This window comes from Phascolarctos cinereus, unplaced genomic scaffold, assembly GCF_003287225.1.
Source record: "Phascolarctos cinereus isolate Bilbo 61053 unplaced genomic scaffold, phaCin_HiC Scaffold_9;HRSCAF=440, whole genome shotgun sequence".
Classification (NCBI taxonomy): domain Eukaryota; kingdom Metazoa; phylum Chordata; class Mammalia; order Diprotodontia; family Phascolarctidae; genus Phascolarctos; species Phascolarctos cinereus.
The window spans coordinates 16,482,193-16,495,715 of NW_027556402.1; the positions used below are offsets into that span (position 1 = coordinate 16,482,193).

The 13,523-nt window shown below is 41.4% G+C and overlaps 1 protein-coding gene across 2 annotated transcripts in view; it reads left to right on the plus strand.

The window, feature by feature from the left end:
- SLC4A4 (solute carrier family 4 member 4) overlaps window positions 1-13,523 on the plus strand; it is a 398,910-nt gene that overhangs the window by 287,019 nt on the left and 98,368 nt on the right. For both annotated transcript variants that reach the window (XM_020988496.2, XM_020988499.2), the window contains exons 9-11: window positions 5,747-5,834; window positions 11,571-11,725; window positions 12,333-12,446. In XM_020988496.2, coding sequence (XP_020844155.1) covers window positions 5,747-5,834; window positions 11,571-11,725; window positions 12,333-12,446 — 357 coding nt within the window. The remainder of the gene's footprint in view (window positions 1-5,746; window positions 5,835-11,570; window positions 11,726-12,332; window positions 12,447-13,523) is intronic.

Sequence of the window (13,523 nt, forward strand, 5' to 3'; positions counted from 1 at the left end):
CTGGAAAGGCAGGAGGGCACTAGGTTATAAAGGGCTTTGAATGCCAAACAAAGCGTTTTGTGTTTGATCCTGGAGGGGATAGGGAACCCCTGGAGTTCATCGAGTAGTCTAAGGAACTCATTCTGAGTTGCTCCCAATTAGAATGTGAGGCTGGAAAGGATGAGGTCATTTTAAAGGATGTGTCATTTCTTTTTGCCTATACAGCCCCAATTAAAGAGGGGACTGGCCCCAAGTGTGTCATAGCATCACAGAATTAGACCTGCAAGAGACCTTAGTAATGTCTACGTTTTACAAATCAGGATATTAAGTCCCCAAGGGAAGAAATGACTCATTGAGAGGCCCGTAATGAAGAAATGGAATGCAAACTAGGTCTCCTGACCATACATACATCCGTGTACTTTCTGCTGTAATATACCCTCCTTTTAAATTTCACATTGGTCATGAAGTAGAGGTTAGACCTTTCCTACCTAGGATGCTGCTCTGCCAAAGTGTCACTCACAGTAACTTATTGCCACTAGAGAATCTGTTGATCATCACCAATTTATACACACACACACACACACACACGCACAGGACTTACTATATGTCAGGCATGAGAGCCTTAGAATTATCGCATCATTTGATCCTCACAATAACCCTGAGAGGTAGGTGCTATTATTATGCCCTTTTTATGGATGAGGAAACTGAGAAAAATAAAGGTTAGGTGACTTGCTTAGGGTCACATAGCTAGTAAGTATCTGAGGCTAGATTAGAAGTCAAGTCTTCCTGACTCCAGGCCTGGGGCTGTATCCACTGTGCCACTTAGCTGCCCCATGTACACATATACACATATGTGTATATATGCATATGCATGTATGTATTCACGTATCCCACAGTACGCTTAACACCAATGACTTTACTCGTGGTCAGGGCCAAGGGATGATTTAGTATATTGGGATAATACACACACATACACATATACATATATATGTATGCACACACACATATCTATATATACACATACGCATGTGCATATACATACATATGTACGTGTGTGTACACACATATACAAACACATACACATGTGTATATGCATACATACATACATATGGAGAGAGAGAGAGAGAGAGAGAGAGAGAGAGAGAGGGGGGGAGAGAGAGAGAGAGAGAGAGAGAGAGAGAGAGTTTTTCATAGCATAGGGATTGATTTTTTACCTTTCTTTGTATCCCTACTGCTTAGCATAGTGCCTGGCACATAGTGGCATGTAATAATTGCTTGTTGACAGACCGACAAAGTGATTACCTCATGTAGCCATCTGAGAATGCTTGCTCTTTCACTGACAATATTGATCAGAGCTTTAATGAATACAGTTTTATAAAGATGAGATGCCCACCCTGGGGTATTTAGCACAAAAGATGCGTTAACATAGTAATATCTCGCATCTAAATGGCATTTTAAAGTTTGCAAAATGCTTCATGCGTCCACATGCATAAGCTGCTGTTGTGAGTGACTTTCATGTTTTATTTAGTACAGAACAGGGAGTTATATCTGGACCCATTAACAGGATGTGAACTGGTAGGTAAGAAGAAATCCGTTTACAGAATGCATTAGGGAAAATGTCAGGTGTTAGGTATGTCTCCATTGCGGCACCACATCTGGTCCCTTTGTCCCCCGCCCCAGGTGGCTCTCTGTTCCCCCCTCCAAGCTGACAGCTGGCACCTTGTGTTAGCTCACACTCCTGCAGCAGTAGGTGGGTTTGGGAAACAAGACCAGTCCTGTCGGTTATTTCTTCATGTGATTCCTCTCTTTCTTAAGTGGTTAAAAATATTATACTTGTGAACTATTCAGATCAATGCCCACTCACGTCAGGGAAAAAAATCGATCTTATTGTCATGAAAGCATTCTAGGTTTAATTTAGCTTTAGTGTTAGAAGTGCTAAAATTCGATTAGACTAATGACTTCCTTCATGCATGAACAAGCTTTCCCTGGTGCTAGCTGCTAGTGCCATTTCAACCACAGTGGTAATCCTGGAAAGTGAATCGGTGACTTCACTGGAGAGTTAGCTTTCAGTTCATACACAGGAGATGACTCTTTATAGCCCACCTTATCCTTGGTGGGCTCAATTTTCAAAATCTTTTATCTCCTTAGTTTTTTTCCCCCTTTTGGATTGGTCTGAATGGTGGTGTAGAATGGATACTTTTGATTAAATATAACTTCTCCTAAGAAAGAGAGAGTTTTCAATCTTTTTGGGGTCATGAGCCCTCTTTGGCAATCTGGTGAAGCCCACAGACCCCTCTCAGAATTATGTCTTCAAATGCATGACATAAAATGCATAGTATTACAAATGAAACTAACTATAATTATAAAAACAAAAATAGTTATAAAAATAATAAAAAAGTAATAATAATTGCTAACTTTGATAAGTTCTTTAAAGTTACTTTACCGATACTTTTTCATTTGTTCCTCACAACAACCCTGAGAGGTAAGTGTTATTATAATTCCTATTTAGAGATGAGGAAACTGAGGCAGACAGAGGCTAAGTGACTTACCCAAGGTCACACAGCTAGTAAGTGTTGGAGGCCAAATTTGAACTCAGGTCTTCCTGACTCGAGGTCAAGCACTCTATCCAGTGGGCCACTGAGCTTCTCCTGGACCTCAGGATAAGAACCCTTTCCCTAAGAGGTCTGGTTAAGTTTTCTGTCCCTTTCTTCCCACCCCCACCCCCCAATCCCCACTTTTTTTTTAAAGGCAATTGGGATTAAGTGACTTGCCCAGGATCACACAGCTAGTATCTGAAGCCATATTTGAACTCAGGCCCTCCTGATTCCAGGGCAGTGCTCTATCTACTGCACCCCCTAGCTGCCTGTCCCCTTCCCCACACTCTTAATGGCACAAACCTGCATGTTCTCTTTGTCCCAGTTTCTCGTCCCTAACTATGAATCTAGTCATTGGAGTCAAACCTGGCATGGGTTTGACAGATGTTACATTTGTTATCTGCAGTCAAGGGTGGAGCTGCCATTGTTGAAAGACCCTTCCCTAGTCGGATTGCTGTCCCAGGGTCCCAGTTATGTACCTCGCTCTCTTAGTCTGGTCCCTGGCCCTCTTTTTGTTTTGATGTCAGATCACAGTGGCCATTCTCCTGGCTCATGGCAAATAGCTTCTGATGCTTAAAAGGAAGGAAAAGTGATTTGCATGGGATCCATGTTCTTGCCTCTGAAGAGCTCACAGACAGGGCTTGATAACAACGGCAGTTCTTTATCCATGTCCGTGACTTTGGGTTTCTCAAAGTATCTTTGTATGCATTATAGTGTCTCATCCTCACAGCAGTCCTGCACTATTAGACAGTGTAATGTAGAAAAGGTCACCAGACCCAGTTGGGCCATTTATAAGCCATGAGTTCTTGGACAAATAGCTTAACTTTGATGATTCTCAGTTTTCTTATCTGTCAAATGGGGATAATAATACCCACATCTCCTATCCCTAAGAATAGCTGTGAAGCCAAAAGGAAAATATGTGTAATAGTACTTTAAATCAATGAAGCATGATGAGACTCATGACATATATATATATTCATTCATTTATTTGTTTGTTTGTTTATTTATTTATTTATATATATTTTGTTGTTCAGTTGTGTCTTACTCTTCATGGCCACATTTAAGGTTTTGTTGGCAAAGATACTAGAGCGCTGTGTCATTTCTTTCTCCAGTTCATTTTACAGATGAGGAAGTTGAGGTCCCACAGCTAATAAGTGTCTGAGGCCTGATTTGAACTCAGGAAGATGAGCATTCTTCTTCTTCTTCTTTTTTTTTTTTGTAAGGCATTTGGGGTTAAGTGACTTGCCCAGAGTCACACAGGAAGATGAGTATTCTTGACTCCAGCTCTGGAACTCTATTCACCGTGTCATCTAGCTTCCCTTTAAATCTATCTATCTATCTATCTAGATATAGATATATAGACATATACATACACACATATACATATACATATCTACACGCATATGTGTGTGTGAGTAAATATATACATATACATATACATATGCATATACTTTATTTCTTTTCCTATTACATAGAATGGAAAAATAGAATAATGTATCCTGGGAAACTGAGTCAGAGAGTCATCCAATCTCATCTTTGGCATTATTACTTCTTATTCAATTATGGGAATCAGGGCTGGAAGAGACCTTCTCACAGTCTAACCTCATTTTAGAGATGAAGAGATTGAATCCTAGGGAGCAAAGCCTTGGATTACAGATTCAAATTCAGGCCTGTGACTTCACATCATTTGATTGTTTCACCATCTATCGCATGCTGCCTCATCTAAATGTTCTCTAAAGATAACAACTGATATAGGGCAGAAAGACATCTCAAACTCAGCAAGTTTAAAAACTAAACTCGTTATCTTTCCCTTATACAAAAGATTCTTAACCTTGGGTTCTTAACCAAGTACCTTTGCATTAACTGTCTACAAGCTGAATTGCGCACTCTCCTCAGCTCAGCTGCATGGAATTTTCTTTTTCAAAGATACAGCTCAGAGACCACTTTCTACTTGAAGTTCCAAACTGCAGTGCCCTCCTTCCCATAATTCCTTGTTGTTTATTTGTGTTTATTGTCTTTATATATTTATTCTATATATACACTATTAGACATACTTATCGTCTTCCTTATTTCTCTGTAAGCTCCTATAAGTAGATATTGTTTCATTCATTGTATTTGCATCTCCAGTGCCTTGCACAATGCCTGGAACATTATACATGCTCCAAAAATACTTGTTTGTTGCTTAAATGTTTGCAAATCACTTTGCACCTTATTTGTATTCTCAAATCTTGTTAGTATCTTATTTGATCCTCATAATAATTCTGTGAAGTATTATAGGTGTTATAATCAACTTACAGATGATACAAGTGAAGTTCAGAGAGGTAGTTCTGGTTCCCAGTCTATAATTCTTTATATAACATCGTGCTTGCAACATCATGGTAGATGTACCTAAATTGGGACTAATCTTTGAGTATTTTAGAAAAGTGTTTCTGTTACATAGCTACATGCATTATCTGGAAAATGAGGTTACACAGAACAATGGGTGCACCCACAAAGGAATTTTAACTCTTTATGGATGGTGGTTTATTTTGGTATGTTTACTCATCTGACAATTTCTCTTATTCTTCTCTTATTTTGGTTGTCAGCATAATGCTCACTTAATACGTGACTAGTTTCTGTTGATGACTTAGCATATCTCAGTAGAAGCATTTCTCAAAAATACATAAAAGATCATTTCTCACTGCCCATATTGGGTAAAGAAAAGCCACGGAAAGCTGAGGCCACTCAGGACTCACTTAGGACTGTGCCTTCTAGGCTTTGTTTGTTTCTGAAAATTCATAAAAGTCTAGGGAATTGGACAAAAAGAGGAAAGTTTAAAAAGCAATGGTGAAATGATTCAGAAGGGGAACCCCTGTGGGACAACTTTGCATGCCTCCTCTGTTAAGTTGGCCTTTGCCCCAGTATAAATCTTGCAGCCAACTGTTGTACGTTTCCCAACTATGAAATAGAATCATTTGTATGACACAGACCCTCACCCCGCTAAAAAAAAAAAAAAAGATTTGATCCTGGCCTTTTTCTGTGCTGGCATAAATAAATAGCTTTATGATTTCTGTATAATTTGAGTTTGGAACACAGTATATTCTTCTGTAATTCTAATCATTGCTTCTCCTCTCTCTCTCTCTCTCTCTCTCTCTCTCTCTCTCTCTCTCTCTCCCTCCCATTCCCTCAAACAGGTTCCTGTTCATTCTCTTAGGTCCCAAGGGAAAAGCAAAGTCTTACCATGAGATTGGCAGAGCCATCGCTACTTTGATGTCTGATGAGGTAGGAATTTTGGGGGGTGGGGAGGGAGGGTGTCGCTGAGGGCAGTGTATGGCTCCATTTGGCAGTCAAGAGAAGCTGGGTTCAACTTTCACTTGTACCATTTAGAACCCATGTTACCTGGGACAAATCAATCTCTCTGGGCTCCATTTTGTTGTGTATAGAGGAAGGGAATATGTGTTTGTGTAGTGCCTCCTATGAGCGAAGTTCTGGGCTAAGTGTGTTTTACAAATGTTATCTCACTTGATTAATAAAATGATCAGAATGAACTAGATGTCCTGAGAGGTTTCTTCTAGCTTTTAGGTCTATGATTCTATAATCTGTGAGATTCTGAATAATAATTGTTCATATTTAAATAACAACCTATGGCTTAAAAAAGCTTTTCTCAGAACTGCTGAATGAAAGTAAGTTATATCAGAGTTGTTAGCCCTATTTTACAGATGAGGAAACTGAGGCTCAGAAACACTAAATAATTGGATCACAGTCACATAGCTATGGCATAACTCAGACTCCAAACTTAGCTCTTCTGTGGCATAGCATTTGGAGCAAGCAGTGCTCTTAAAGGCCATCATATCCAATCCCCTCATTTTATACCGAAGAAAATTGAGGACCAGAAAATAAATGCCACACGTTTATACAAGTTGTTAGCAAAAAAGCCAGGATTCGAACCCATGTCCTCTTGCCTGCCCAGTTCTCGTCTCAGTATGCTATGCTGTAGATATAAAGACCATTGGTTCATCTACTTTACCACTTGGTCTAACCCTGAGATGTTAGATTACTTCCTTATAACTTTTTTCCTCCACATTGAATTATTCTAGTTTACTTGGTATAAGTAATTTCAGTCATCATAAGTAAATTCAGTCATTTTAGTCATGTCCAACTTTCTGTCACCCCATTTGGGTTTTCTTGGCAAAGACAATGGCGTGTTTTTCCATTTCCTTTTCCAGCTCATTTTACAGATGAGGAAACTGAGGCAAAGACGGTTAAGTGACTTGCCCAGGGTCACACAGCTAGTAAGTGTCTAAGGCTGGATTTGAACTCAGAAAGATGAGTCTTCCTGACTCCAGGCCCAGCACTCTATCTACTGCAGCACCACTTAGCTGCCCCTCTTGATCTTTTACAAGACATATTAGGGAATGTCACAAACTGAGCTCAATATTTAATGTCAGTTTTTCAGACAAGGCTATATTTTACTTTTATAACAGTTTCTAAATCCTTTGTTGCAATGACAACTCCTTTCCTTGTCTAAAATGTTTTAATTTCTTAAGAGATATTTGCCTACCTCAAATCTCTTTGCATTTAAATTTTTGAAAAGCATAACTGCATTCAATTAATATTTCCCTTCTTAATGCCTTTTTTGGAAAACATGTTATTCTGAGAAACTATGTACCCTGACTTCTCTATTATTGCTACAGAAATGACTGGCCTAAGGGAAAACAATAAGTGCAAACATTTTCTTAGGTAGTAGAAAGTCAGTGTTTTGCTTTGGGTTACAGAAATAGTGTAAAAGAACAAGAGAAATCTTATAACACTATATAGCAGCTGCTACCAGACAGCACTGAATGCTTTGGAAATGACATAGGCTTGTGAGTTGGAACAGACGCTATAGGCCTTCAAGTTGTTATTCCATCAATTCTCATACTATGCCAAGCATCGTTACCCCCATTTCAAAGAAGGTGAAACTGAGACCTCATTGATTTTAAAGTCACATAGTGAATAGTCAAATTGCCCAAGGAGAGAGAGAGGGGCAGTAGAGATTAGTGGAATGAGCCTTCAATGTGGAGTCAAGAGCTGAGCCTTGGTTTCCTCATCTTTAAAATGGGAGGGTTATTTCTGAGACCCCTTCAAATGCTCTATCATTCTATAATATTGCCCCACAGAACACTAGTGTCGTCTCTATGTGGTGATCACTCTGGAGAGAAGCCATTGTTTCCTGGCTTCCGGCTGGCTGATTGCTTGGCGTGCCTATTTCTTCATGGGGTCCTGCCCATTTCCTTCTCACTAGTGTGAGGTTCTCCTGGGTGACATCCCATTATGTCCTGTAGGGACCCTCAGAAACCTCAGCTGATGGCCATCTGTACTGAAACACATTTGCCATTTGGGTTCTGCTTTTCTCTTGAGGAGACAGATTGGCATCATTACCATTAACTTTGTTTCTTTCTATCTTCACTAAATGTTTCCATCATATAAAGGCAGAAAGTCACTTTGCTGCTGAGGTGAAATATTGACGTCCTGAAGAACTTTGTGGTTTGGTCTCTTCTAATGGTTTCCTGTTTATTTGCTAGCTCTATTATTTGTTAGTCTGAGGAAGAGAAGGCTGAAGGGGTCACTTAATCCCAGGCTTCAAGAATACAGCATTTCCCTGGAGTGTCAGTGAATTGTTAAGTATTCCTGCCTTATAAACAATCAGCTTTAACAACTTAAACCTCTCCTAAGACTTTGGAGATGTCCTGTATGGTCTGCGGTTAACCAAAAATTGTTCTACTGAGGACTGACATTTATATAGCAGGAAGGACTTGGGGGGGGGGTTCTAAGGAATAACTTCTTGCCTATGAAGTTGTCAGATAAAGAAATGTGTTGCCAAGAGAAGTTCTAAAATCTGCTCCTTTGGAGGTCTTCATAAATGGGACCGATCCACTTGTTGTTTGGTCATTTCGGTCCCGTCCAACTCTTTGTGAACCCTTTTGGGGTTTTCTTGCCAAAGATTCCAGAGTGGTTTGCCATTTCCTGCTCATTTGACAGATGAGGAAACTGAGGCAAACGGGGTTAAGTGACTTGCCCAGGGTCACACAGCTAGTATGTGTCTGAGGCCAGATTTGAACTCAGGTCTTCTTGACTCCAGGCCTAGTACTCTATCCTCTGCACCACCACCTAGCTGCCCTCTCTGCCTGCTGGACTGTCTGCTCTTAGAAATGTTTGGTTGTGATCCGGCCTGATGTCAGAGCTATAATAATAGTTAACAACCCTACAGGGTTTTTAGGTTTGCCAAACATTTTCCACACAGTCCTGTGAGATAGATGGTGCAAGTATTTTTATCTCCATTTTATGAATAAAGGAACTGAGGCAAATAACAGCTAAATGATTTGTTTAGAGATGCCCAACTAAATATGAGAACTACGGTTTGAACGCAGGTCTCCTGACTGCCCTCAGCACCTTTCCACCACACCATCCTGACCCCATGAGTTAAAGTTCCCTTCTTTCCGACACTCCTAATAAGTATAAAATGGGTCTCAGTGTGTTGCTTATTTCTGTTCTGTTTCTTGTGGACAACAATATGAGGTAATACTTGAGGCTTGGCCTTGTTTTCAATGCTCGGCCTGAATTCCCTGCTGACTCACTAGTGGTTGTTTGTCTAGTTCTTTCTATTTCAGGGATAGGATTCTTGTGCATACTTCCCCTAAATCATTTTTCATCTGGATCCTTTAGCAAGGGTATAGTACAAATCCCTGGAAGTTAAAGGTATGGTCTTCCTTGATGGCCTGAGTAATTCAGCTCAAGTCAGAGATCGATAACCTCCTTCCTGCCTCTGTTCAGTTGTTTCACTTGTGTTTGACTCTTCATGACCCCATTTGGGGTTTTCTTGGCAAAGATACTCGAGGGGTTTGCCCTTTCCCTTCCCGGCTCATTTTCTAGATGGGGAAACTGAGGCAAACAGGGTTAAGTGACTTGGCCAGGGTGACACAGCTAGTAAGTGTCTGAGGCCAGATTTAGACTTGGGAAGATGAGTCCTCTTGACTCCAGACCCAGCACTCTATCCACTGTGCCACTTAGCTGCTCTGACCTCCCACTACTGATACTGATTTCAGTCTATCTGTAATTTAATTTAATTTAATATTCAGTTCTAGAGAGTGACCTGAGCCTGAGGTTGAGAGAAGCCCACTGTCACATAGCTATTTAGTGTCAGAGGCAGGATTTGAACCCATGTCTTCCTTATTCCAAGTCTAGGTCTCTATTGACTATGCCATGCCAACTGTAGGCTATGAAAACACAATTAAAACCTCTTATTACTGTAGAAGCATTTATTCATGAATTCAGAAAACAACACACTGATACCAAGATAAGAAAGATAGGCAGTGAGCTCTTAACAAGAGTTTTTGAGTGGAAAAAAAGAGAGAGAACATTGATAGTAGAAAGACCATTCCAGTCCTAGCATGGAAATGACTTGGCAACTAATTGGCCATGGTGGAGTGGGGGGAGGTATAACTCTTAAATCTCTAAGCCTGGGTAAGTGGGAAAATAATGATGATCTCTAAGAACAGATACAGAGCAAATGAGAGGAAGGTCAGGTTTGAGAGACAGGAGAGGAATTAACCTTTGAGTTTTATATGTTGAGCTGGACATAGTCCATAGCTAGACTTTCAGGTAGACACGTTCATCACTCCCTTGGAAATGAGAGGCTGGGGGGGCAGCTAGGTGGTGCAGTGGATAGAGCACCGGCCCTGAAGTTAGGAGGACCTGAGTTCAAATCCGGACTCAGACCAAACACTTGACACTTAACTAGCTGTGTGACCCTGGGCAAGTCACTTAACCCCAATTGCCTTTTAAAAAAAAAAGGAACTGTGAGGCTGGAATGCAAGAGCTAATTCAAAGCTGATTTGGGAGTCATTTACATGGACGGGATAATTGGAAGTTGTTCAATTAGGAGAGAATATCAGGAAGGAAGGAGTTTGTAAACAGGGTTGTAAATGTCAGTGTTGAATACTTTAGGCAGAAGGAAGTAGAAAATGGAGGTGGTTAGATGGTGCACTGGATAGAACGCTGGAGTCAGGAAGACCTGAATTCAAATCCAACCTCAGACACTTACTGGCTGTGTGACTCTGGGCAAATCAGGTCCTTCGACTACAGACCTAGTTTTCTTTCCATATGTATCTTATACGTGACTTTACTTACATGCCACTAACATTAGAATGTAAGCCCTTGTTTTCCCTAATCCACTGAAATGACAAACCACTCCACCCTATCTTTGCCAAGAAAACCCCATGGACAGCATTGGCATGCTATGGTCTACAGGGTCATGACAGCTGGATATGGCTGAACAACTGAGCGACAGGAATAAATGGGAAATCCCAATGGGACCATGTAGGAAGTCAAGCAGTTTGCTGGGTCGCATTGTACTTTTAGTCCAGTCCTTGAGGGGTCCATGCTTTCATCCGTGGGATGATTCTTGCTCCTGACACAGAGTGCGCTTCCTTCCCTCATCTGTAGATGGCCTTTAGGAAATGCTCTGGATGAGAAAATTCCGTGACCGATCAACCAATCCACAAGCTTTTGTAAAATCCTGACTCTGTGCCGGCTCTTGGCTAAAGGCTTGGAATACAAAGAAAGACAAAACCAGTCCTGGCCCCCAAAGAATTTACACTCTGATGGTAGTGACAGCATGGAAGCAGAGTCACATAAAAGATACATGTGGAGAGAAAACTAGGTCTGTAGTCAAAGGACCTGGTTTAAATTCTACTTTTGTTGCTTATTACTTGGGTGACCTTGGCATGTCACTTCATCTCTATAGGCCTCCATTTCCTAATATGGAAAATGGAAAGGTCACACCAGATGACCTGTGAGGTCCCTTCCATGATCTGAGAAGCTGCTAGGTCCCTCTACTTTCCGGTGTAGCCTTTGAGGTCCCAAGGCCACCATTAAGCGAGGGTACCGAATCCCCAACTCGCCCTGCTCCCCTACCTTGACATAGTATGGACTGCTTACTTCTTATCTGAAACAATACCAATCTTCTCTTTCCTACAGGTGTTCCATGATATCGCCTACAAAGCCAAGGATAGGCAAGACCTGATTGCTGGAATTGATGAGTTTTTAGATGAAGTCATTGTCCTTCCCCCAGGAGAGTGGGATCCGGCCATCAGGATAGAGCCTCCAAAAAGTCTGCCATCATCAGACAAAAGGTTACTATGTCAGGGAAGTTGGGGGGCTGCTGGAGCAGGGACTGGATTCGCTATTTTGTTCTGTTCCCAAATGACTGAGCTTCACAGGTTATTTCACAAGAAAATCACTTATACCTATTGGTGTCTTGCTTTCCTCTACTGGTGAAATGGAGGGGTATGTGTTTTTGCATTTCAAAGGAGAACTTTCAGTTTCTGCTTAATTGGTCTGAATCAGAGTTAGGACCAGTTTGGAATTGTAAGAGATCTGATGCAGGGAGAGCAACTTGTAGGCTATTGCAATTTTCCAGGTGTAAAATGATGAGGGCCTGCACCAGGATGGTTGGGCATTCCGTGGAAACCTTCTGAAAATGACTAGAATGGTTCACCTGCCCTTCCACATGCTGTATGACTATTCTGGCCACTAGATGCTGGCTAATTCCAGTTAAGGACAGCGTCTTCTGAGGAGTAGTTCTAGCCACATGGGGAGAAGTCCATTGGCATAAGGGTTGTTTTCCCAAGGAGTTTCTCCATAGGCTCACATCGCTAATTTAGCCAATGTGTGATACATCTCCAAAGCAGGTGACTGAATGATGCTAATCTTCCCGTGGGCTCTCTTGGTCTTACACAGGAAGAACATGTACTCGGGTGGAGAGAATGTACAAATGAATGGAGACACCCCCCATGATGGAGGACATGGAGGGGGAGGGCATGCGGATTGTGAAGAACTACAGAGAACAGGAAGGTAGTGGTGGATGCAGCCGGCATTCCTTGTGAGTCCAGGCTGCGGTTTGCTATTACAATCTTTTTTCTCCATGGTTGGGTGACTTTAGACACTTCACCTCATCTCTCTAGGCCTTGGTTTATCTGTCAAGTGGGGAAAAATACTAGTTGTACTACCCACTTACCTTGATCTTATGAGGCTCAAATGTGAGAATATTCCAGCCCCTAAAAATGCAAGATTAGCAGATTTCATATGTCCATTTCACCCTTTTCTACTCCCATATAAAGTTGCATTCAGATCTTATGATTTCTGTCTCCACAACATCTCTTGTGAACATCTGTACCTCTCCATTCACACAGCTACTAAACCAGTCTCTCATCTCATCTTCCTAGTTACTGCCCCAGACTCAAATGTCTCCCTATTTCAATCCATTCTCTGCACACTTGCCAAAGTTAATTTCCTAAAGCACAGGACTGACCACATAAGCCTCCTACTCAATAAACTCTAGTAGCTCCCTATTACCTCTAGGATCAAATATGAAGACCCACAGTTGGCACTTTCCAGTCTTCGTATGCATCTCTCACCTCTCTGCACTCTCCAGTCCAGTTGTACTGGCCCATTTGCCATGGCTCACACATGACTCTCCATCTCCCAACTTCATGTCTTTGCACTGACTGTGCCCCACGCTTGGAATGTTCCCATCTTCATCTCTGCCTCTCACTTCGTGTGGATTCCTTCAAGATTTAGCTCATCCCACTTTCTGTAGGAAGCTTTTCCCCATCTCCTAGCTGCTAATGCCTTTCCCTCCAAGATTACTTCCCCTCTGCATTGTGTAGAGCTTGTCTATACTTAGATATTTACATAGTGTGCCCCCCTTAGACTGTGAGACTGGGAGCAGAGCTGGTTTTGCTTTTCTTTGTACCTTGAACACTTAGCAACTGTGCTAAGTGCCTGATATACGGGAGGCACTAAATCAACGTTTAGTGACTGACAGCTTATAAAAAAGAGTTGTTTTAAAATTTGTTGTCACTTACCTGGCCTGAAATCGGAGTTTCAGGTTTAAATGGTTTGCTTTGTGCTTCTCTTTCTTGCCCAACT